The 23960-nt window shown below is 44.9% G+C and overlaps 2 protein-coding genes across 2 annotated transcripts; both read right to left on the reverse strand.

Annotated features, from left to right (window-relative positions):
- Window positions 1–3391: 3391 nt before the first annotated feature.
- On the reverse strand, window positions 3392–7556 carry LOC130599184 (myeloid protein 1-like). The gene is made up of 7 exons (XM_057409438.1): window positions 7462–7556; window positions 6833–6965; window positions 5956–6107; window positions 5259–5429; window positions 4416–4530; window positions 4045–4196; window positions 3392–3626 (listed from the first exon to the last, which is right to left on the reverse strand). The coding sequence occupies exons 1-7, from the start codon at window positions 7505–7507 to the stop codon at window positions 3436–3438; spliced, it is 960 nt and encodes a 319-aa protein (XP_057265421.1). The 5' UTR covers window positions 7508–7556; the 3' UTR covers window positions 3392–3435.
- A 4642-nt stretch (window positions 7557–12198) lies between these two features.
- Window positions 12199–15018, reverse strand: LOC130599161 (leukocyte cell-derived chemotaxin-2-like). Its single transcript, XM_057409405.1, has 4 exons — window positions 14952–15018; window positions 13478–13574; window positions 13200–13345; window positions 12199–12788 (listed from the first exon to the last, which is right to left on the reverse strand). Exons 1-4 carry the CDS (start codon window positions 15001–15003, stop codon window positions 12622–12624), a joined length of 462 nt encoding a protein of 153 aa, XP_057265388.1. The 5' UTR covers window positions 15004–15018; the 3' UTR covers window positions 12199–12621.
- Between the last annotated feature and the right edge of the window lie 8942 nt (window positions 15019–23960).

Here is a 23960-nt window from a genome sequence, read left to right on the forward strand (position 1 = left end):
TCATGTTCTTGTTTAATCTTTCTGATTTTGTCAGAAGAGGACTAGAGAAATGTTTTTCCTTTAGTAAACCTACATTTATGGCAAGCTGGATACAGCTTGGAATTCAGTAATATGATGCTTTATGCAGCTTTTTTCTATGTTAATAAATGTAAAAGCTTTGTACATTAAAATACACTAGCCCAGATGACTCAAATATAATCTGGTTTCAGCTCATGCTAGTGTGTTGAAATGTTGTGATAAATAAGCTTATTCTTACAAAGAACCTTTCTGCTCTTAAATTGCACTTTATTTTTGTCAGACTGCTTTGTAGAGACTGCATTGTTCACTGTTTTGTTTTACTGTCTTAGGCATTGAATGGATGGGAAAGAGCCCTTGTTAAAATGAATTAATCTAAAAGTTTGGGTTTAGATTGGTTGTTGGGTGAATGACAAAGCACTTTGGAAACTGCCAGAATATAAGGAACAGCTTCTGGATTTGGGAGAGCTCAAATCTTTGGTTGGAGAGGTTGTCTGTATTCTCTCATTGTTAAAAGATAAATGTGGTTAGTTAGGAAGAAGAATCAAATGGAATGCAGTTATCTTTGATCACTTTCTGTCTGGAATTAAGGATTTAGAGCATTTGAAAAGTAAACTACCTGCCAGTTAGAGGCTGTGGCCTGTAGGAATCTTGCCTGTAGCTCATAGAGCTGTGCTGTAAGCCCTAATTTCTAGAGTAAGGGTTGCTGGAGGTGATCCAGGAGTTTTTAATTCAGGACTGTTTAATACTTGTTGCTGTTAATTGTTTTTTGAGGAAGATTTTATTTCTTTTCTTTCAAGGGGAAGGGAATGCTGAATTGATGTGAATTTAAGAGTGTATATTTTTGTTGACATTTTGCATGCTGTAAACTGAAATGCATTGTATATAATTTTTGCTGTAATTATTTTCATGCTCTAGCTGTTCTATCTTCCTATTTATAAGGAGAAGTCTACATTTGATTTGCTGCTGGTATTTGTCACTGTTGTGGTTTAACCCTGGTTAGCACAAAGCCTCACGTAGTCACTCCCTCACTACTCTCCATTGGGATGGGGCAGAGAATCAGAAGAGTAAAAATGGGAAAACTCAATAAAGACAGTTGAACAGATAAAGCAAAAGCCTTGCACACAAGCAAAGCAAAACAGGGTATTCGTTCACCACTTCCACTGGGCAGGCAGGTGTTTAGCCATCTCCAGTGTGACAGCGCTCCAGCATGTGTCACACTGACTTGGGAAGATAAATGCCATCACTCCCAACGTTCCCCCCCTTCCTTCCTTCTTCCTCAGCTTAATATGCTGAGCATGATGTCTGATGATATGGGATATGTCTGGGGTCAGCTGTTCCAGCTGTGTCCCCTCCCCAGCCTCCTTGCTGGTGGGGTGAGGAGCAGAAAAGGCTTTTACTCTGTGTAAGTGCTGCTCAATGACACAAACATCCCTGGGTTGTTAAATCAACAGTTTCCAGCACAAGTCCAAACCATTGTCCCATACAAGCTCCTGTGAAGGAAATAACTCTATCCCAGACAAACCCAGCACATTCACATCAGACTAAATGTTGGTTTCTTCCAAGCTTTACACTTCTTTACTGCAAAAGCAACATCTGAAGGGTTAAGCCACCAGTGTTCTGGACAGATTTGCTCCCAGATGCAAGCTTGAAGGCCTTCAGATAACTTACAATGCCTGTCTGAGTCAGTAATGTGTTACTGCTTGTTGTGCAGTGGAGAAGCGTCTGACTCTGGTTATTGGTGCCTGTTACCCAAGCTCTTGCTTCCATAATCAAAAGGATTGAAAGACTTGAAATGCTTCTAAACAGTATTTGGTTTAAGATGTGTGGTTTGCTTTAAATGTAAACATAATAAAGTTATCTAATACATGCACTGACATTAGACTCCTAGCCATCTGTTGTACCACATCCTCCTGTCAGGCAGGGTTCTATCCTTTTAGGAAGCATCTGCTGAAACCTGGGGAGAGGCAGTAGAAATGTTCAGCTTTTGGGTTATAGGAAATTACATTATAGTGATTTCATGTTTGTGCCTCAAACTTGAGGGCTTTTGATATGCCGAAGCTAAAATGGAATGTGGATAAATCTTGGAGGTGGGTGGTGTGTCCCAGAGTCCTTCTTGTCTCCCCAGCCAGCATAGGGCATTAGTGAAGTATCGAACATGAGTGGCTATTTACAGGAGGAAACTTAAAATACTTCTTCAAATGTTGTTCTTTTCTCTGTCCCTCTTACTAAAGCAGCTTTCCTGTAAAGCCATCAATGTTAGCTTGCTGCAGCTCCAAGCCTCTGGAAAAACGAGCCTGCATTTATTGTGTTGTGACTTTTTGATGCAATGATTCTTCCTGTGGAGTCAGTCTGCGGGCTGATCTTAACAAGTAAGACCGATTGGTACTGGAGTTTGTAACTAGATGCCAACAGAACTGATAAATGTGAAATGCTGATCCTTCCTGAGTAACATGGGAACTAATTTTAGTTGAAAGATAACTTCTAGTATTAGGTTAACGATGATTTTATGGTTTTAGTGTTAGAGTTGTTTGGTGTCATGTGTTGGTGCTTCAGTATATACATAGTGCTTTGGGGAGGAGTGTCAGAACATTGCCCCTGTGTAAAGCAGCATTTGCTCTTTTTCTTCTTATGTAGATCTTCCTAAATGACTTGCATTTGACAAGAACCTGTAGATAGCTGCCTGCTGCCTAAACATCCTCATGTCCGTGGAGCAGCCTGCACTTGAGAGCTCCGCCTTGTCCCAGTTAAGGCAAGTTTTGTCCATTTTATTGGTTTTTCTTGGGATTTACTGCACTGTAAAGGCGTTCTAAAACCCCGTCTCTAAAGCGTATACGAAAACGATACAGTCTGTTAGAGTAACTAAACCCCTCAGTTTAGACCAGATACGCTGAGGAGCTTTGTAGGGTCTGTGCAGTGAGAACTGAGTGCAATGCATCTTTTCTGCCACATGAGGGGGTGAGCTACTTGTCCTGCTGGTTGTTCAGTCTGAGAAAGCTTACCCTTGTAAACGCAAATTCTGACAGAAAACCTTTTTCCTTGTGTGGAGTCCCTTTTGCCACCCAGTAAAGGCACCGGTTGTTCTGTCGTGACAATTCCAAACGGCATCTTTCATACCTTCAGCGTTTCAGTTTCACTCTAGTCCTCAATTCAGGTATCCTCAAAATCTAAAGTAATCTTATTTGCCAAGGTGTAATAAAGTTTGTCAATTTGCCTAGGATACAACGTTCACAAGAACTATAAGTACTTAAAAACCAGTACCTAATTGCTGCCTGGGACATGTAATAATGTGATGCCCTTGCAATATTATATAAAGCTTAGTGTATCAAATCTGTTTTAATATAAGCTTTTATTGTGTATGAAAAGGAAAAACAACTTTTGGATGCTGAGATGAATTTATTTGGAATCTCCTACTCCATTTCACTCTCTTCGCCCTTTCCCCCTTTCAAGGTTGCTAGTAGGATCTGAGCGATCGCAGTTCTCAACGTGAATGTGAGATGTGATCCCAGGAAATACTCTTTGCATTGGCAACATTCTCCCAAGGATTTGTCCTTTAGAAATCCTACCATTGTATCTGATGGGGTGGATGCAGAGTAGTTTTACACAGAATCCTGGTGAAAACAAGAGGGAAAACACCAAATGACTGATGAAGCATTTGTTCTCTACTAACTCTGTTTCAGAAATACATTTTCTGTTGTGTACTTTCCACTGGGATATCAATAGTAAAAATACCAAAATAGCAATGATGCTGTGGTCATAAAAAATAGATAGTGGTTGGAGTTGTTGGCTTGGTGAAAGAGGGAAGAGAAGGTGGGAACTCCTGCTTTAGTAAAGAGAAGAGCTCGAAGACGTTCTTCAAAACTCAATGATTTGCATTCTAACGTAGGAACATAAAGTTCTGCATGTAAGTGGATAGAAGATGCAGTGTTTCAAAACATGTACCTTGCTTAACTACTTGGCTAGCTGCAAGATAATGCATCCTGCATGACCTCAAGTCAATGAAATAGTAAATGAACAGCAGCTGTTTACCTGATCCTCTGATTTGGACCCCATCATCAATGGAATTTCCATTGTGGAAGAATTTGATGGGTCCAGAGAGCTGGCCAGAAAAGGGAGCGTAGACGTTTGCTCCATCAGAACAGATGACATCCACACCTGTGTGCTTTCCTTTGCCATTGTGTCTGAAAACAAACATGTAATTAGAGCAGTCTCTTGTCAGGTTATATGGATGTATAGCAGGCAGCACACATGGGCAACCTGTTCTGGTGTTGCATTACCCCTGCAGTAAAAATGTTTCTTCCTGTCCAACCTATGCCTTCAAGTTTAAGCAATTTGAACAGGGCTCAACTCTGTTTCAGTGGAGGAGCAATAAACCCCCACATGTTCCAATTCTACAGTACCTTGGAGCTCCATAGTATCCACAGCCATATTTATCACAACCTCGGATCTCATTTGTAGGATTCCCGGAGCACAGTGTTGCCCAGTGTCTGTCTTCTTGTGGGAACGGTGGAACAACTTTGAAATACAGAAACACAGCACATCAAAGTTAACTTTTAGGTTCTAGAGTGTTTTGTTTGTAATTAGCTGTGCTTTAATTTTAGTTGGATAGAAACATTCTATACATTCCACGTGTGTAGCTGGATGTTTGCTCCACAAAATATATCGTCCTTTAGGAAATAGAGTGTGCACCTAAGACTGGATTGTAATGTTTCTAACTGAGGGCTATCTCATATGAGAAATGTGACTTAAAGATAAAAATACAGAAAGGTTATCACAGTTCCTACAGTGTAATTGGAAGGATGGTAAAAGACTCAGTATTGTCTTATTCTATGCCCAGGCTGATGGGACTGAGCTCCTCAAGTCCTCTTCTCCATTACTGCCAATGTAGTATTTCTATTTGCAGAGATTCATCCCAAAGTCTGCTATAGATGTCATACTGAGATCATCTCAGTAGTTAAAAGTGTACAACCAGAAGAGATGTCTAGCTTGGTTTATTGCTGAGACCTGATGCTGCTGTGTCATGGGGCAGGCAAGAAACACAAGTTAAGCTCATATATTCTCTTACCTATAACTGCCTGCAGTCCTGTTATGCTGTATGTATAATGCATATTCTTTTTGTTTTGGATGTTGCTGTCAGGGAGGGGGATTATTGCTATTTAATATTGCTTTCCTTATTTGAAATTAATAACTTTAATCATTATACTGGTTATTCTGGGGTGGCTTTTTGTTTGCTATTTTTTTACCAGGAGTAAGTAGATCAGTAGGATCGGAGTGGTCGCAGTTCTCAACATGGATGTGGGAGATAATGCCAGGAAATACTTTTTGCATTGGCAGCATTCTCCCAAGTTGTTGCCCTCTCTGGATTTGGCCGTTGTACCGGATGGGGTGAATACAGACGAGCTTTACACAGTAACCTGGAAGAGACGGGAGAGGAAGCAAGGTCAGGAAACATCAGCTGCCTCTGATCTTCGGGTGATCAAGAAACCTTCTGTGCCAGCCTCTTACTGGAGACTGTAGGGATGAAGCAGAAATGTGTGTCAAGGTACCAACAATCCTCACATCAAAATTACTGAATTTGCTGAGGAAGTGAGGAAAAGAGTGAGTTGGGACAGAAAACATCCTCTCAGCAAAACTGAGGGCTATTCCTGATACTTTATTTTTACTCTTTCGTTTTTTTGATCTGGGGTTGTTTTCCTGCTACCTGTTTTTCAGCTTTTGTCCCTCCTTTCCAAGAAAAGCATAGGAAAAGGACTACATCCTGCTGGTGCTGACTTGTGGTATTTTGGAGCAGCAGTGTAGTTGTGCTTCAGTGGAAGAAGTAGAGAGGGTGTAAGATCAATCAACACTTTGCTTGAATTGAAGAGGTACAGAAAACTTACTCGAGTAGATAAAATGATTACTTGTTCCTGTCTCACGAGGTATCTGCTGTTAATTACTTGCCTGATCCTCTGATTTGGACTCCATCATCAATGGCATTTCCATTATGGAAGAATCGAATGGGTCCAGAGAGCTGCCCGCTGAAAGGAGCATATACTGTCGCTCCATCATGGCAGATGACATCCACGCCAGCATGCTTTCCTTTACCACTGTGCCTGAAAACACAAATATGGAATTAGAGGAGTCTGTCAGGCTTAACACCATGTGTCGATATGGCAGTTAACACAGTATGGTATCTGAGGCTTGTCTAAGACATCTTTTGCATCTGCAGTGAAATTGAAAAGAAGCATTGGCTTTGATCCATCTTTACTGTAAAATGTTTGTATTACCCTGGCCTTCATTAAAGGGGGGGTGAGATTTCAGATTCTAAGGGTACTTCTAATTTTCCCTTGTTCATGGTGTATTTCAAGCTGTTACAGAAAAGTAGCCCTGTTCTGCGCCAAAATACATGGGTGTTGGTATAAAATAGAATCTTAGGTTTTGCATTTCCTCGCTTAGAGATTTGGAAGTTGCATGGATGAGGATGGACACTTCTTATAGTGCCTGGAGAGAGGAGGTGACAGGGAAATGCAGGGAAGGCAGGAGCCATTCTATGCATAAAAGCATTTTTCAGGGAAATACAGCCTACTTAAAGACAATGATGCTGGCAGACCATTAGCTTGTGTAAATTAATCTACTTGGTATCCTTTAAGCTGTTGCTGAATGTTAGTTTAAGTATCTGGTCTATAACCAACAAGAATAAATGATTCACATCCTTGAAATGCTTCCCATTTCTTCTACTCTGGCTGCTAATTCATGTAATGGTCTTGCTTCTTCCCCCATGCATCAGTTGGTAGCTGTGGTATTACTGCACTGTAATAACAAACCAGGCTGTGATTACCTGTCAGCACCGAAGTTGCCACAGCCATATCTATCGCAGCCCCGGATCTTGTTGGTGGGGTTCCCGCTGCAGATAGGAGCCCAGTGTCTATGTTGCTGTTGGGGTGGGTGTGCATCCAACTGCGTGGCAAAAACTGCATGTGCAATAGAGGAAAATGGGGAAAATTTAACCGCATTCTTTGTATAGCACAAAAGAAAGGGTTAAGGTGCAAAATAGGCTGTTTAAAGCGGAAGACATGAGCTCATCAGAGTTTATAATTTCAGAACATAGGTAAGAGAACATTGTATAACCTGCCCTATAGATCTGATTGTTTTTTCTTGAGATCTTATTGTAAGGTACACTAAAACCAAAGCAAAACTGTGGATAAATGTTTTGAATATTAGTTTGTGAAATAAGTTAAGCTATTTTCACTTTCTTCATAAAACCTCTCAACACATCAATATAAATATCTAAATGCACACCTAATTCAGTGTTTTATAATAGTCATAACTGTGCACATTACCATAATTCTTCATAGAACTACATCGAAAACCCCTTAGAATTATTTATGTTTGAGCAAATGTCATTAATTCATTAGTGCCTACCTAAAACCAGTCAAGACCAACTGCAACTTAGAGATCTCAACTCACCAGTGGACACCAGGCTGACGAGGGCGACCAGGCTGAGAGCTGGCATTGTGTGGCTGGTTCACCAGTGTTCTTTGATCAGGTCAAAGACATTGAGCACTTGCTGCCTGGGGTATTTATGTGTTTTTGAAAGCCCAAGCCTGTTGTCTTGGCCAATCAGTCTTAGGTGAAGTATTACAGCTCTGGGCAGATGCTGTTGCCACATTAGGCACTGAGGATGTCTGCAAACAGTTGTTAGAACTGGTTGGGAAAGATGGATAAAATAACTGGTGTCTTAGCACACAGTAACAGATGGAAACGAACAGTCCCACATTTCAGGAAGCTCTGAGTGAAACATTTCTTAACACCTTTTCTTTCCCCTCCTGAAGCAAGGACTCATTTAGGCCAGAAACGGTAGGAACCAAGAATATGGTCCAGAGGATTGAGTTGGAGGGAAAACATGGGCAAAACTCCATAGTGGTGGTAACCCCTTCATTCCAGTACCTCCTCCCCAGGGGTATGTGCCATTAGAGCTTCTAACAGTGACAGAGAGCACATGAAGGTGTAATGTTTGCTGTAGCATAAGTATTCATTGAGGCTAAGAAGTACAGATGTTTCTGCATGGAAATGTCTCTTTTTCATCACCTAGCCTGGACTTAAATCCAGGAAATCCATGAAGGCTTTTCACTGAAACCACAGTTTTTGACAACTAAATTCTTATTAAAGCATCTCCAAGTTCTGAAACAAACAGTTGCAAACCCAAGTTGCACAGAATAAGGTTTTTAAATGATTGATTTAATTTCTGCTTGATTTTAGCTCTTGCACTATTAAGCAGGCTCCTTAATGTCTCTCTTAATCCTCCAGTTTGATTTTCTACACTACATGCAGAAAAGCATTAGGTTTTCTTTACAGGCATGTCTTGGTTAATATGAAATTTAAATGAACCATGGTGCTTTCCGATGCTATTTGATGTTCCAAGTTACAGAAACCTTTGGAAACCCTGCAGGCTTTATTTGGAGGACAAACATGTGTCCCTGCCCAATTCCAGTTTGCAAAGAGCATCTGCACATTGTGTTTTCTGCAAATCTCCATGGAATAAGCAGTTGGAGACAAATTTTCTGCTTATGGTTCCAAGCTTTTTTTACTGACAGCCAATATTTAACCCCCAAACAATCTTTTAGCCCTCCCTGGGGTTACTACAAGTGGCTTGGCTGATTTTACCCATGCTGCTTTCTCCCCAGTCCTGCCAGAAAGGACTGCTGTTATTCACACTCATATTTATATATGAGGCTAGTTTTGATGGGGATTTTGGTTGTCATTTGCTCAATATAACAGAGTCTGGGCTGACAAAGGTGCTGGTAAGAGCTCTTGACTTGCGGCACCTCAATCTGCTCTACATTGTCCTGCCAAGGAAAGGCTGGGTGTAAAGCCAGCCAAGCTGGGAGGCAGGAGGAGAGCAACTCTGTTGTAGGTGCAAAGCTACTGAAAGCTTCGAGTCCAGTTTTGCAGTGTGGTGCTTTGTAAAATGGTTCTAAGCTACCTGTTCTTTACCATTTTTACTTCATCTCATTTGTGTTAGAGCTGACTCCAAATGTCTCATAGCTGTGTACAATAAGAGATCTTAACAGCATTGTTTCTAGCTCTTTTCCCTCTAAAACTTGTCAGAATGTCATTTGCTACTATAATGTATCTAATGCACTTCTGGTAAAGTATTCTTAACAAAATAGTTTTCAGGGTATGATATTGCAGTTGCATTCCCCATCTTCCCTGGGCAAGCTGGAAGTTGCAGACCTGCTTGGTGAAACACTGGACCAAAGCTGGTGGGATTTCTGTGTGGGGCAATGGGGATGATAATAGAGCAGTTGGTAGGTGCAGTTATGAAAGACACAAACTGGCTGCCGAGCACATTCTAACAGAAGGATATGGGACAACCAGCCCGTGTTGCACCATTTCCTTCCCTGTGGTGGGGAGTGGATGAGGAGATGGAGAGGAGCCAGCACTTGCAAGGAGCACAGTGAGAGCAGGTGGGCGCACTTAGGAAATGCTTGTGTGAGTTCCCCATTTTGCCCTTTTTATGTCAGTTGTAACTTCCCTGGCTGTGTAAATCCATTGGAGGTCTTCTCATGGACCAAGCAAGAGTGCAGCAGGCAAATGAGTGCTTAGGGTGATCTTAACAGGCAGTGAATGAGTGAAGCCTGATGCTACCCAGGAGAAATCCCTACTTTGCTGTTGAGCCTTTCCAAAGGTGCTTTGATTGTGCTGTGTAAATGATGTGGTGTTTCAGAAGGGTCCCTGCCAGCTACCAGTGCTTTTGGATGTATGGTAACTGCCATGTATGTGCCTGTAAACCTTGCAAATGTTAGACTGGACCCTCTTATTATACTAATTATCTTAACATTGCTTCTTAATAAGAAAATTCAGATGTTAAAATGATGGAACAAGGGTTTTGGAGGAAAAGAGGCCAGAAAACTATGAGCAACGGTAGTGGACCCTTGGAGCAGAAACATCACCAAAAGGCAGGGCCAAAGCCCAGCCCCAAGGCCTGTGGCTTACTTCCATCTTACTACTTTATATCTTCACTTGCCACCCCCCTTTGATTGCCCCCAAGCGATGGCTGCTCTCTCCGTTTCCTTTACACACATTTCAGCCAGTGTCCAAAACCTGATGGTTTGGTCCATGAAGTTCTTCCTCTGTGGGAATGAAAGTTGCACATCTTACTTCTTGGTCATGTTACTACATCATTACTGTAGGTTGGCCAGGCTTGTTAGCAGGCAATTGGAAACGTACATCCTCTTCCTAAATGTATCTTACAAGGTAATTGACTTTGTCTTCTTGGCTAGTGCAGTGTGTTCAGTGTGGGACACGCCGATGCTGAGTCCTCACCTCCCAGCTGATGTGTGTGCAGTATTTAAAGGACCTTAAAAGGTTTCTCTGAAAAGCTAATAATATTTGTGTTAATTATTATAAAGCAAAATATGTTCTGTAGAAGAATTCCCTCCTGCAATTAGCAGCACAGGCTTTCATGGTGAAAAGCAAGCTGGCACAGCCTAAACTAAACTGCAGTCTCTATTGAGTCAGGCTTCTGATGGTGGACAAGGCTGAGATAAAAGGTATTTTGCCTCAATGGTTACGCTTTGTGTGCAGTATCGCTGGAAAGTCAGCAGGTTGCGCTAGCTGATCAGCCAAAAGGCAGGGCTGGGTATGTCATTCCAAAGCAGGTAGCAGGCTGTAGGAGACCTGAGTGTGTTGCCTTCCTCCTTTGCAAAAGTACGAGCTGAAGATGCAGCTGAAGTTGTGCTGGTGCACAATTCTGATGGAAGGCTCCATCCTGGACTTATTTCGCCTTTGTTAACATCCTTGCTAAGCCTGAGTTAGGCCGGTTTTAATGAGGATTGAGGAACACAAAATCTTTTTGCTACCTATGTCCCGTCTTATGGGGAGGCCAAAGCTCTGGCTGAACCCTTCGGGAGTCCTTTAACGCTTGGTGAAACAGAAGGGAACAGTGTAGATTTGGGCTGCAACTTTAGGCAGGGGGACCTTGTGGTCCAAACTTATAAAATAGAAGGGGTGACAATGGAAGGATCCCTGCAGAACTGGTGCGGAAGCAGAGCAATTCTGCATGGCTCTTCCCTGAAAGGCCTTGTGGCACAGGTTACTTCCCCAGCACCCTCTTCCCTCACCCTGATTATTTCTACATCTGTGTGTTTTACCAGCCCTTTATTTCCTTTCCTATTTGTAGAGTCAGCTACACTGTTCTTTCCCTCCCTCTACAGCCAGTGTTTTACTAGACTGAAAAGATAAAGCTGGATTTACTGATGCTGTTTGCCCCAACTGCTCTGCAACCTAAGCCAGTAAGTGTATTTGCTTTTCCCTCCCAGCTAAACTGGAAGCTTTAGTGTTTGCCCTGTTCCTTTTTCAGGAGCATCCTGCATCCCAAAGCAGTGCACCTCCCTGTGCTGCTGCTGGAAAAGCTCCGGTTAAACAGTAGTTCCCTGCAGAAGGTTTGTGAAACCAGCCTGTGGGGAACACCACAAAGACATTGAGCTGCTGTCCTTGGTGTACAGGAAGAAATGCTTCTGAAATTGAAATGTTTCTGCTTTCAGTGTAAGGAAAAGTGCTTTTTCACTGCAAATTCAATTGTATTCACCCTCCTGCAGTGACTGGTAGCTCTTTGGCCCTGCAATATATTTATAGGGACGTGCTGATTTTTCACTCATAGCAAAATTAAAGTGGTTCCTGTGGGAGGTGAATGGGACACGGCACATTAAGCACTTCTTACAGATGCAGTGAGCATCCTTCTGTAGTTTCTTAGGAGAAACAAGCCTGCTGTCAGGACACACGCAGCTCCCACTGAAGCAGCTTATCGGAGGCTGCATTTGTGATGGTAAATACATGAGTCTGCAGAGCTTGTAAAGCCATTTAGCTCTTGAGACTCCCAGTAGCATGTTGGTAGTCTTGGCCTCAGAAGCCCTGTCCTGTTAACAAGAGCTTGTTGTCCCGGGAAAGTCTTCAGCTGATTTACTAATGGAAAGAAATGCCTCACTTGGACAAAAGGCAGTGCGGGTTTGCCAAGGCAATGCTGAAGCAGGAGTCAGGGGAAAAGGAATGAGTTACTTCATTAATGGTGGTTTATGTTTTTGGTGATGGGCCCCAGGAAAGATTGAGGTTTCAGCTTTATAAATGGGTTTTTCTCCCCAGCTGTATTTAAAAAAGCAGAACCCAGCCCAAACTCTGTGACAGCACTGAAGGAACTCAAAGCCATTTGTAGTGAAGCAGGCCTTTAATAATGCCATTTTCCATATGTTAGTACAAGTGATATTTCTGGCTTATTGAAGAAACCTTCGTGTTTGGCTGCAAAAAGAGCAGGGAAGTCCAAGAGGAGAGAGCTGCAGCCGAGCACCAAGGGTCCATCACCTCCCAGCCAACCCGTTCCCCACTGCTTCAGCCTTCACCTGCGAGTGCCATGACATGCAGTATACGATAACAGTGTTAAAGCATGTGTTATACCTTACTCTGAGCCTCTTTATGTTCAGATGACCACCAACATATTGCTCATGGATAATTTTTAGGTGGAACATCCATTTGAGGCTCAGTGGCTTCGACTTTACTAGTGTGGCTACCCAAGCAATTTAATGAGTACAAATAGGAGGCTGAAGGCTTTGCCCATGATGTGCAGCCTCCCATTTACAGGTTGGGAGTAGGATCTGTTAAGTCGCAGTTCTGGATGTGGACATGGGATGTAATTCCTCGGTAGACCTTCTGCATGGGCAGCAGGACGCCGATTTTCTCCCCCTTCCTGATGGGGCCGCTGTACTTGATGGGTTTGATGTAAAACATCTTAATGCAGAAGCCTGTTAAAGGGAGAAAGAAGAGAGGGAAACTTGCTCCTGTGAAATGAGCCTGGAAAAGTCATAATGTTCAGTAGCAAAATACAAATGACAATAAAATTATAAAGAGATTCAGCAGCAAGAACAGTTACAGAAAATGATGCTCCTATAGCATCACGAAGAGAGAATAGGAAAAGAAATAAGAGGGGAAGGGAGTTAGGGTGGGTTCCTTTAATTATCCAAAATGTGCAAAGGGACCAGCTTCATCCTTTGGCTTTTCTAATGGAGGTTTCCAAGTTAGTTTTCACATGGATTCACTTGCAAGCACACACGGTTCGGGTTAGGGTCATGATTTTTGGGTTGGTTTAAAGCTCTGTAAATGAATCAAAGGGGTTTGCAGTCAGACTTTGCAAGACACACGTTTTAGCTCTGTACCTGATCCTGACAGCTGGACTCCGTTGTCGATGGCATTGTTGTTTCCGTAGGGCCTGGCTCGCTTGTCAATGTTTCCTGTGAAGGGTGCATACACCTCCGAGCCATCCTCACACACCACGTCCACTCCCTTGTGCTTCCTCCCTCCTCTGGAGAAGGAGAGCAAAGGGGTTAGCCCACAGCAGAGTGCTAGAAACCTTCCTCTTGCCCATTTTCTCATGCTTATTCCTATTTTAAGGAAGCTTTAAGCACATCCATCTCCCATCATCCCATCCCAGCACCTGGGGTTGTTGTATCCGCCACAGCCATGGGGGTCGCAGCCTCTGATTTTGTTTGAGGGTTGACTGGAGCAGATTTTGGCCCATTGTGCTGCAGTAGCTAGAAAAGAAGAAAAGAGAACAGAAGATGAAAGCCACAAGCTAGAAAGGGGATTTTTCAGCCTGTGTTGTTTATTCAACAACAAGGTCCCTTTGGACTTTGCTGTAATCAGGGATCAGGCTTCTGGGAACTTGAAAGTTGCTCCTCTTTTAATGTAAGTTAATATTAGGGGTACAATGAAACAGCATTCTGTTGTTTCATGCTTTTTCCAGTGATGTTTGAGGGTACTTAAAGCAGCAATCTCAAAGCAGAAATGCAGAACAAATAGATCTGGAGGGGACATCACAGGGTGACCCACTCCTCTCCCACTGTCCCCCCAGGTGGGTTGTGCTGCACCCACAGTGCCAGGCATGAGGCCAGAGCTATGGGATCTCTCTGCCTGGAAGGTGAGCTGAGCCACCAGGAATTTTGAGACATTGAACTATAAATGGGGCTTCGGGAGACCCACTGAGTTCATTCCTGTTCCCTAACATGGGATCCAGTCAAAAATATAAGCTGTCATCCATCTTTTACTAATTGCATTTTCTATCTCCCAGTGTTTCTGTATCACTGTTTCGAAGTAGCAATCAGTAGGGGATTAGAGGAACATCCTCCTAGCGTTCATTCCAGACTCTAGCTATCACCACCCACAGTCAAATCCGTGCTGATGCTAAACCCCTTATGATGTCTGAGAGGTGGAAGACACAGGAGAGAAGAGGGGAAAGGCAATGCCTGCCTTGCTACCTTCTGCAAGCATCTGACAGCCCTGCTCCCCACCCAGAACTACCAGGACTTCCTATAGGATGCTTTAGCACAAATGGGGCTGGGAAGAAGCAGCAATGAGTTGAGGCTTATTGGTGTGTGTGGACAGCTCAGCTTGGGCTTGGGAGTGCACACAAACAGGGGAAATGTGCTGGCACTGAAGGTCTGATGCTATGAGGGTGCAGAAAACCTCTAATCCCTTTCTCCAGCAAAACAGCCCTTTGTTCTAGGTAGTCTTCATTTAGTTTAATGACTTCTGTATTCTTTGTGGAATCAAAGGTGATGACATTAAACACTGCAGCATCTCTGGGAGCACTCTAAGCTCAGCGGGCTGATCTTTGAGGGGAAGGCTTGTGAGCAAACATGCATGCTGTTAGTGATCGATGTGCTTCATCTTATTCTTTCTTACCCATTCAACATTATTACTCCAACAAAATCTCACCACAACTCTTTACCGTACCTAAAAGGGATTTTCCCATGGAGGTTTCTATGCAATGGGCGAAGGGCTGTTTTCCAAAGCAAGAAAACAGCAGAGAACAAACCAGTTCCTAAACCCTTAGAGCTACCCCTCATTAAAAGCACAACAAAGAGGGCAGGTTGCAATGAGCAATGCTCACTACAATGCAGGCAACTCACCACTGGAGATCACAATCACGAGGACGACCGCTGTGGCTCTGCGCATGGCCATGCTGCCTGGAGAGCTGCGCTTTCAAAGTGGAAGGTCCCAGATACTCTGTTTTCCATTTATACTCTGCAGAGGCTCTATCCAGACCTTTTCCCCAGCCAATCAGGGAATTTATGTGGCCTCAGTTCTCCTGTTTGCAGATCGAGGCCAAGAGCAAGAACTCGGAGAGGCCCTCGAGGTGTGCCACCAGCCCTGCTAATCAGTGGTGAAGAGGAGCCAACCTCTTGTGCAATAGCAGCTGCATGTTTTGTTTGCCTTTCTTGACGATGAAACCATGATTATTAAACACAAATGTAAAGCTCCGTTTGTTTCTGTCCCTGCCCCTTGCACAATCCTGAAGATAACTTAGGTGAAGAGGGAAAGAGCTTACATGAACTTAACAACATATCTGGGCCCATGGATACCTTGCCCTCCCACCATGGCTGTTGCTTCATGGAAGGAAGGTGGACACAGCACTTGAGCATCACAGCCAAGCTCATACTGGAAACCTCTGATTAGGCAACCCATGAAACGAGACCTTTGTACCCCAGTTTTATTAGCCAGCTTCATTAATGCATCCCAGATATTGCCGTGTGCTGCTGCTGTCCCTTCAGGATTAACAGTGGGAGTGGCAGATGTTTACAGTCTTCACTGGGCCTGAACAGAAAATGTCATAAAGCCTATAATGTTGTGGCTAAGCAGGATTACGGGAAAAAGGAGAAGAAGAGAGCACTGGAGCACGAACAAGGCCACCTCGAGTGTTGTTTCTGGGAAGGGAGGGAATGTGATGCCCTGGTTTATAGCCAGGAGCTGAAATCCTTTGTGTTCTTGGCTCTTTGGCCGCCCGGTCTGTGCTGCTGGGAGCCACTGACCGCCTTGTTTCTCTGTGCAATTAAAATCTGGGAACCCAAGTTAGGTACAGCTTCGGGTCAGGGCTCCCAGCCATGATGCTGTGCCTGTGCTGGCACTAGATGGGTGAAGACTGGTTTCACATCCCAAAGGACAGCCAAGAGCAATTCTGTTCCACAGGGTTCAAACCTCTTCTTTGTCATAGAATCCCAGCATGGGTTGGGTTGGAAGGGACCTTAAAGCTCATCCAGCTCCAACCCCTGCCACGGGCAGGGACCCCTTCCACTAGAGCAGCTTGCTCCAAGCCCCTGTGTCCAACCTGGCCTTGAACACTGCCAGGGATGGGGCAGCCACAGCTTCTCTGGGCACCCTGTGCCAGCGCCTCAGCACCCTCAGAGGTGTTCCCACCACGCTGCATTTCATGGGGTTTGCAGCCTTGTTCTGTAACTGAGCAGCAGCCCAAGGACTGAAGCAATGCTCGTGGCCTGCCAGTTGCTTCATGTTTTGCTTGTTGCTGGCTGTAGCCAAGGGTGGGTTCCTTTCCTTGGCAGAAAATCAGGCTGCAGAAAGGTGGCCGCAATTTGCAGTTGCTTGGTTTGGCATTGATGGCAGGTGAAAGAGTTAAAGCAGGTCAAGGGGAGGAAAGCCAAGGGCAGAGTTTGTTTGATGCACATGATGAAGGGCCTCTTCCTTGGGCAAACAGTATAGGAGGTAAGTGAGGCAGGGGAGAGCTTTTCCTCATCTCCCACAATGCTGGAAACCACTCAGAAATAGAGGTACAATGTGTGCATTAGGCAGTGTGTATGACTGGAGGGGACTAAACCCCACAAACCCACCCCAAGCACTGCAGCTTTGCAGGATACCTTGTGGCTTACAAATACCTGTTGTGCTGTGCTTAGGAATGATGCTGGGGTTAGGGGAGGTCTTGCTTGCAAAAGGATGAGTAAGGAGCAAAATGGTAAAATGCAAATAGAGCACGGCAGCACAATTGAATTAAATGTGGTTTGAATGAGATGAAATTGAAAAGACAATGACTTAAATCCTCGCTCCCAAACTCATCAAACTCCCTAAAAGCAATTTCCAAACTTGTAGCCATGCTGGGATCTAATAAAGGTTTCATTAAGGAGGAAGTGTTTGACTCAGCCTGGCACTCTGCAATGTAAGGGGTTTTTCCCCCCCTGTTATGGAAGGGATGCACACAGCTGTAATATCTGTAATAGTTTCCTTTCTGTTTTACCAAGGCATAACTGAGTGTGCTGGAAGCCCTCTGAAGGCTGTGAATTCCTAACTGACTTAGGCAAAGAGTGCTTTTTCTCCTCCCTCCCACCCCTTCAAGTTTGACCTTTTGCTAACCCAGGTATGCTGCAGCTCACAGCCTGCTCTCGTTTTTGTTCACCAGAATTACCCAACACATAAATACAGCAGGAGCTTCTCATGCTCTTCTATTTAGTTCTTCTATTCAGGTGTGGCTGCCCCATCCCTGGCAGTGCTCAAGGCCAGGTTGGACACAGGGGCTTGGAGCAAGCTGCTCTAGTGGAAGGTGTCCCTACCTGTGGCAGGGATTGGAACTGGAGGAGCTTTAAGGTGCCTTCCAACCCAAACCAGTCTATGGTTCTATTCACCAGTTAGTGCAGCCTGAAACACCTAAATATGCTTTAAAAGCCTTCAGAGTCAAATAGAGTGAAATCCCTGGGTACAGGTATGTTGCAGTGAAGAAGAGCGCGCAGTTTGGGTACTGAAATGTCAGGTTTTGGAAACATCCAGGTTTTGCAAGATCCCACTTAAATTTCTAACATGAAATTCAAGGAAGTGAGCCCTGAGGCACAGTACTGCAGATGTCTACTGCCAGCATCTTGGTTTTCTTCTCTTTGTTGTTGATGGTAGCAAATGCCACACATGAGCCTTTCGAGGAGGGGATGAACTGTAACCCCATGTGCCAGCACGCTTTCCCTCTTGCTATGCTGGCTTGCGTTGACCATGCCCATAGAGACTGCTGAGTGCATAAACCAGGCCTTGAATTAGTTAAAAAGCTGTTTGTGTGGATGACTACTTATTGCTTCTGTTCATTATGCTCATTAAGAACAAATATATTGGGAGAACAGGGCATTCTAGAGAGAACTCTGGTGTCCAAAAGCAGCTTTTCCACCTCCATCCCCTTCCCCGATAACATCCCAGACTTTTAAAGAAATAGGAACCAGTTTATCACCAAAAGTTCCTTTTTTACATTATTCTTTCTATTTATTTTAAGAGGAAACGTTTTTGTTGTTAGCATGTAATGGATTCCTGAAGTGCAGCACCCAGCTAGTGTAATGGCTGGTAATGAAACCCACTGTAGGCAATGAGTGTAATTTAGAGACTTTATTGCAGAGTTTCATGGGGGGGGGGGAAGTTTAGAAACCTTCAGCCTGTGGAAAAGCAGGGTTTTGTGGTTCCTCAGAAAGCCTTGCTTCAATCTGTGGAAACACAGAGTGGGTTTTTATTAGCCAACGTGAGCAACTGAAGGTGCTGTGTGCAACCATGAACGCACACTTACCTCCCAGTGCTTTCTGAGCTGATGGAGAGCTGTCCCACAAGGTGCTCCTCTGTGTCACTCTGCACCCAGCCTTTAATTTAGCCCGTTTTCAGCTTGCAACCCTGCAGTTTACTGGGCAAAGCTGCCTCTTTGCTTGTGCAGAAAGGGATTCCTTTGGGTTCCTGGGTCCCTGTTAGCGTTGGGATGCGATGGGATGAGCTGCACGGCCCCATGTCCCTTCCTTCCTGATGCAGTGCGTCGCCCCCAGGCTGCTCTTCATGCCCCAGGGCAGTGGTCACTGTGTATTCTCCATCACAGGTCTCTGCTCTTGTCCTGTTGCTGGGTTTGGGAGCATTTTAGGATGTTTTCTTCTTCCAAAAGAAACCCTGTTGAGCAAGAGCTCATCTTGGCACAGCTGGAATCATCCTGGAGAAACCCATGGAAACCTGGTGCCAGCAGGGTTTTGGCTTTGGATACCTGAGAACCAGGGGAGGGCAGTGATCACCCTCCAGAGCATAAAGGTGTTCATGAGATGAACTGGACTGTGCAGGGGATGGTGGAAATGCCACTGCTCTCTGATGGAAAGCAGGTGAACACGGTCCTACCAAGCAGCCTGCCCTTATCTCCCTGGGTCTTTATATCTGTGTATATAGCTAGAGATAAAATATCTCTGTGTGTGTATATTTACCACCTGCACTGCTCCTTCTCTCATGAAGGGAAGCCCAGCCCTGTGGTGGGTTTCATGGGGATGCTCATCAGCATCTGCCCACTGGGACTGGAATGAACTGGTGTGGGCAGGTACCCAGGATCAACCCACAGACAGCTCCTCAGTACGATGGCATTACCAGCAAGGAGAACTGCAGTGCAGTGGATCTTTAAATATGAAAGCACATAAAGATGCCTACAAGATAAGCGGTACAGATGTAGTGGTGATTGTTACTCCTTTGTGTCCAGCAGATCTTCTCTTACCCTGTAAGAGGAGCTGTTGTTGGGTTTTTAAATGCAGCAGGGAGAAAGTGTGGTGCAGGCTTGAGGCCAGTTTTGCTGATAGGCAAAGGAGATGCCACCTCTCCCCTTACCCTGCCCTCACTAAAATAAAGACTGTGTGGGAATGGTCTCTTGGCAGGGCTTTGAATGGAAACCATATAATTATAAACCACTGTCTAGCCCAAAGTACTGCTCAGTGCTCGAGCTATCGTATTTCCAGGGCTCATTCAGAGGTATTTTTAGCGTTGGTGGAAAAAGTTGCTGACTCTGGGTCAAGCAAAACCCCTCCCGCAGCCTATGGTCCTGATTCGGGGAATTAACCATGTGCTTAAATGGGGTGAAGCAGCCTCTCTGCCCAAGCCCAAACCTCAGAGTTGAGATGAGCACAGCCAGGGTGCCCCTTTTTGAGGTGTGATACCTTAAATCCCGCTTCCAGCAGCATCGGCCCCCATGCTGCTGAGCACGTACCTCAGGTTGGATAACTGCACTGCACTATTAAGAGAGGGTTTGTAAATAACTCCTCTTTGCACCATTAAATCCCTGCCCTTATATTTTATTGCCTGGTTGCTGATAACTCGCCTGTATGGCTTCTCTTGGAAAACGGCCTTTCCTGCTAAGCATTTCCTTCCGTTGGTGCACGGGGTTAATTAAAACCTCCCTAGGATTTGTTGCTTTGCAATGAGGGAAGCTTTCTTTTGCCTTTTAAGAAGCAATCGTGTGTCTGCAGGTAGCCTGCACGCTCCTGCGGCTCTGCTGAAGGAATTCCTACTTGTTTGCAAGGTCCTTTTTGGACACACAACTTTGTTTAGTGCGTTGTGAAAGGGGGGACATGTCCTTCTGCAGAGCTTCATGGGCTAATGGGTTGTTATGGAAAGCCACTTTATCTCAGGCTGTGGTTGTCCAGCTCAGGAGCTGGATGATGCCTCTCTGTTTCGCCCCATTGCCCTTCACAGGTAGAACGTGTCCCACCAAGAGGTGGGGGCTGAGTCCAGCTCGCACAGGGCTGTGGATCCCCAAAACCTGGTGCAAGGGGGAGGATGCCCATTTGGGCTGACTGGTGGCTGCACATAGAGCAGAGAGAGGTGCTTGGCCCCTCTCTGGCCTTTCTGACCTATACCAAGAGTATGGGATCCATCTCCCCTCTTTGCTCCTGGATGCTGCTGCAAGGCTGTCCCTGAGCTGCTTTGAATGCCTAGGTTAAACGATGTTTAATTATTGCTGGGAGCAAATTCAGCTGCACATTCACTCCTAGTCGAGACCGATGCCGGATTTGTCATTCTTGGTACCCAGAGCACGATTTGCACCATTGCTCATCTCTAACTGGGGTGAGAGCTTCTTTAGCCTTGCTGTGGTTTCATCTGTGCTGCACAATTAGAAAGACACCTTCAGGAAAAACTAATTTCCCTTGTATAAGACAATACAATGTGAACTGCTGGTCTAAAGGAGTCCTTCGGCAGTGGCCGGCAGAGGGTGCAGTGGGTTTTTGCATCTGCAGAGCTGGCTTTTGGGGAAAGGATGCTCTCATCCCTCGCTTCTGGTTGGTTTTGAAGGGAAAAAGAGATTGCAGGGCCCTTTTGCTGCCTGAAAACTGAAATTATTTCATGCCGCCATCAAAAACTATTCCATTTTGGAGAAAAATAGAGTAGAATTAGAGCTCCTTCAGAAAACACTCTGATAAACGACTGCATGAAAAGCTGTCAGTATGCAATGACTGGGTGGTTTGTAAGTGTCCTTTTGTATTGAATTCTATATGCATTGTGTCTGTTCACATTTGGTAGTGGTTTTTGGGGTGTGCTCTTCCCAGGCCTTGTAGCAAGGGCAGGATGTTGCTTTCCCCATGTTACAGGTGCTTGGTATCACAGATGCTGCTGGAGAACATAACCCTGGTGGATCACCTCAACCTTTAGATTCTTGGCTTCAAAATGCACTGTGCAAAATGAGCTCTCCTTGAAATCAAGTACAAAACTTCTCCCAGGGCTCAGTGGCCACTTTTGTATTGACTGACATGAGCTTTTTCCCCTGGAATAGCAACTGTTGGGCAGGAGGAACCTGACACCACAATTACAAAGCCCTCCTTTGTAGGACTGGGTTCAGAAGTCACTTGGTTATGACCCTTATATCGACCAGTCGTGAACAATTCCTCTGCCACAAAGGTCAGCCAAGCAGTGATGCAGAGTTGCCAGGGGCCAAGCAGTCGCCTTGGCCAGCAAAGTCTGGTTTTGGGGGGTTATTTTGAGCAAAAACCAACAACAAACGCAGCACTTGTCCTGCAAAAAGCCAGCAGGCAGGAGCAGCACTGGTGTGAGCCGGGCAGCCTCAATGCACCTCTATATGCTGACACCCAGCAAGAAGAGGAGAGGATAATTTGACTAGATACAGCCCAGGGCTTGATGCTGAAGGCTGAGTTGATCAAGGCCTTGTTATTCCCATAGCAATGAGCTGTTGTGCCAAGTTCACCCGCTGGTGAGCAGCACGACACAAGTGCCAAGTCTCCATAAGGTCCCCAATCTCTTTGCAGAGGTATGGGGATTTATTCATTTTATAGTGCCAGTTATGATTGACAGGAATTGGCATGAGGATAATGAGGGCTCCTGCAAAAATGATCTTAGGCTTTGCAAACCCTGCTCTTTGCAAGCATCCAGCAATGTAAAGTGTGTATCTCAAATGGGATTGGGCTTTCGTGGTCTTTTTAAGACCTGGAACATCGCAACTCGGTGCAGCCTAATTGGATTCAGCCTCCTAAGTCAAGTCTATATTCTCTTTTTAATGAGCTGCAGATCTTGCAAAGATTATTGATGGGATATCAGTGACTGTGTTGAGCAATGCACCAGATTTATTCCTCTTGCAAAGGGAGAGAGAGCCAAGAGCTTGGCGATGCTGAGTGCTGGCTGCACCCAGGCTGAGCACCCCTCATCGCCTCGGCGGCTCTAACAGCCATGTGCACTTATCCAATGAGGGCCAAAAAGTGATCTAATTCCTGCAGGATCTGCGCTGAGCAATTCAGCTCCCATATTCAGACCTGCTGCTCCCACTTAAGGCTACGCCAAGGACATCAGCTCAGGCCTGGGTATATGCACTGTCCTGCTCATGGCTGTTTGATTTATCTATTTAATTTGAGCTGTCCCTAGACATCACTAAAGGGCACGATCATGTGTTTGGAAAGCCCATTATTTCTCTGAAAGGGGAGAGTTCCCTCATTGAATTGTGACACTTCTTTTGCCTTGTTGTTACCTCAGGGCTTGGCTTCCACTGAACCTGCTCAGATGTGTTGGGTTCAGACAATAAGTGAGAGGCATAAATTCAGCAGCTCCTTGTCCTCCTGGTAGAAAGAGAAAATGAGGCTTTTTTCATTTCTGCTTCCTCCTTTCCTTCCCAAGGAATGGGATGAGAAACTGGGTGGTGAACTTCCCGTATCTCTGAAAGAGGAAACCAGCCCGATGCTGGTCAATATTGCTGCTTCCCCATTACTTTATGCTGTGATTTCTGTAGGAGGATGGTGTCAGGGCAGGTTGGGATGAATTGATGCAGAGGGCAAGACAAGATCATTTCACCCATTTCTCAAACACTTGTGTTCCTTCTTTTTCACCTCCCCTGGCCCCTTGGCTCAGAGCAGAGCTACGGTGGGTGAGGGTCTCAGCATCTCTGTTTCAGCAAATGACCATGAGATGCTCTGTGTGATTTGAGCTCCCACAGTATTTCCAATGGAAGAAGGAACCAAAATGACTATGAAAGCCCCTAAGAAACCTTCCTGTGAGGTTTGTTACAGCCCTGAGTAAACTCAAAACCTTATTCAGCCATAGGAGGGGGAGAGGAGGGAGTTCCTAGTGCTCTTCTGCAATGAGCTGGAGGTGTGAGTTTGCTCTGGGCAAAAGGCTGCCCACTGCTCAGCTCTGATGGTCAACAGTCCTGAGTAACCCTCAGGCAGCTCTCACTGGTAATTAATAGGTGACTAATTAGTACTCATAGGTTAGAGTCCATAGTGGGTATTTGCCTAGTGATCAAAGCAAGCTGAAGCAGTGATGTGCAAGCGCTGCATCCTGTCCACACCATCCCTCTGGGCAAGGAAGTCTCTCCCCGTGCTTCCTAGCAGGAGGTTCAGATCCTAACCTAACCGTATGTATATTCTTCAGATATGATGAAGCAATGTTTTCCTACTGAAATATTACTCCACCCCTCCCTGCAAGTAAACCTTCATTTTGGTTCTCTGAGGAAAATGTACATCTCATTTCAGCTCTACCTCTGTCCTGGTCTCAATCTTTTGCATTTGCAGTTCATTTCCTACTTCAAAGCGAAACAGAGAAACTCTTTGATTTACTAGATTGGCTAAACCCAAGAACTTTCCCAGAAGCAGTGGCTCAGTGTTTCCTAACAATAAGTTCAAATGGTTGAATGATATAATTTCCTCACTTCTGACACTCGTCAAAAGCAGCGTACTGCATCCACGTTGGTCTCCTTCATACCCCCGTGGCAAGCTGAGCATAGATTTCATCCGCTTTAAACTATAGCTGTGTTTGCCACACAGTGTCCTACAGCTTCGAGGTCTGATTCGTGATACGAATAACATGCACAGTTGGACACCTACGTTAAGTCTGTATGATGAGATCACTTCCAGTAAAAGCTTGAAATGCAGTAA

Source organism: Pezoporus wallicus, unplaced genomic scaffold (genome assembly GCF_028554395.1).
Source record: "Pezoporus wallicus isolate ANWC-B61680 ecotype Strahan unplaced genomic scaffold, APGP_CSIRO_Pwel_v1 contig_8166, whole genome shotgun sequence".
In the NCBI taxonomy this organism is placed as follows: Eukaryota; Metazoa; Chordata; class Aves; order Psittaciformes; family Psittacidae; genus Pezoporus; species Pezoporus wallicus.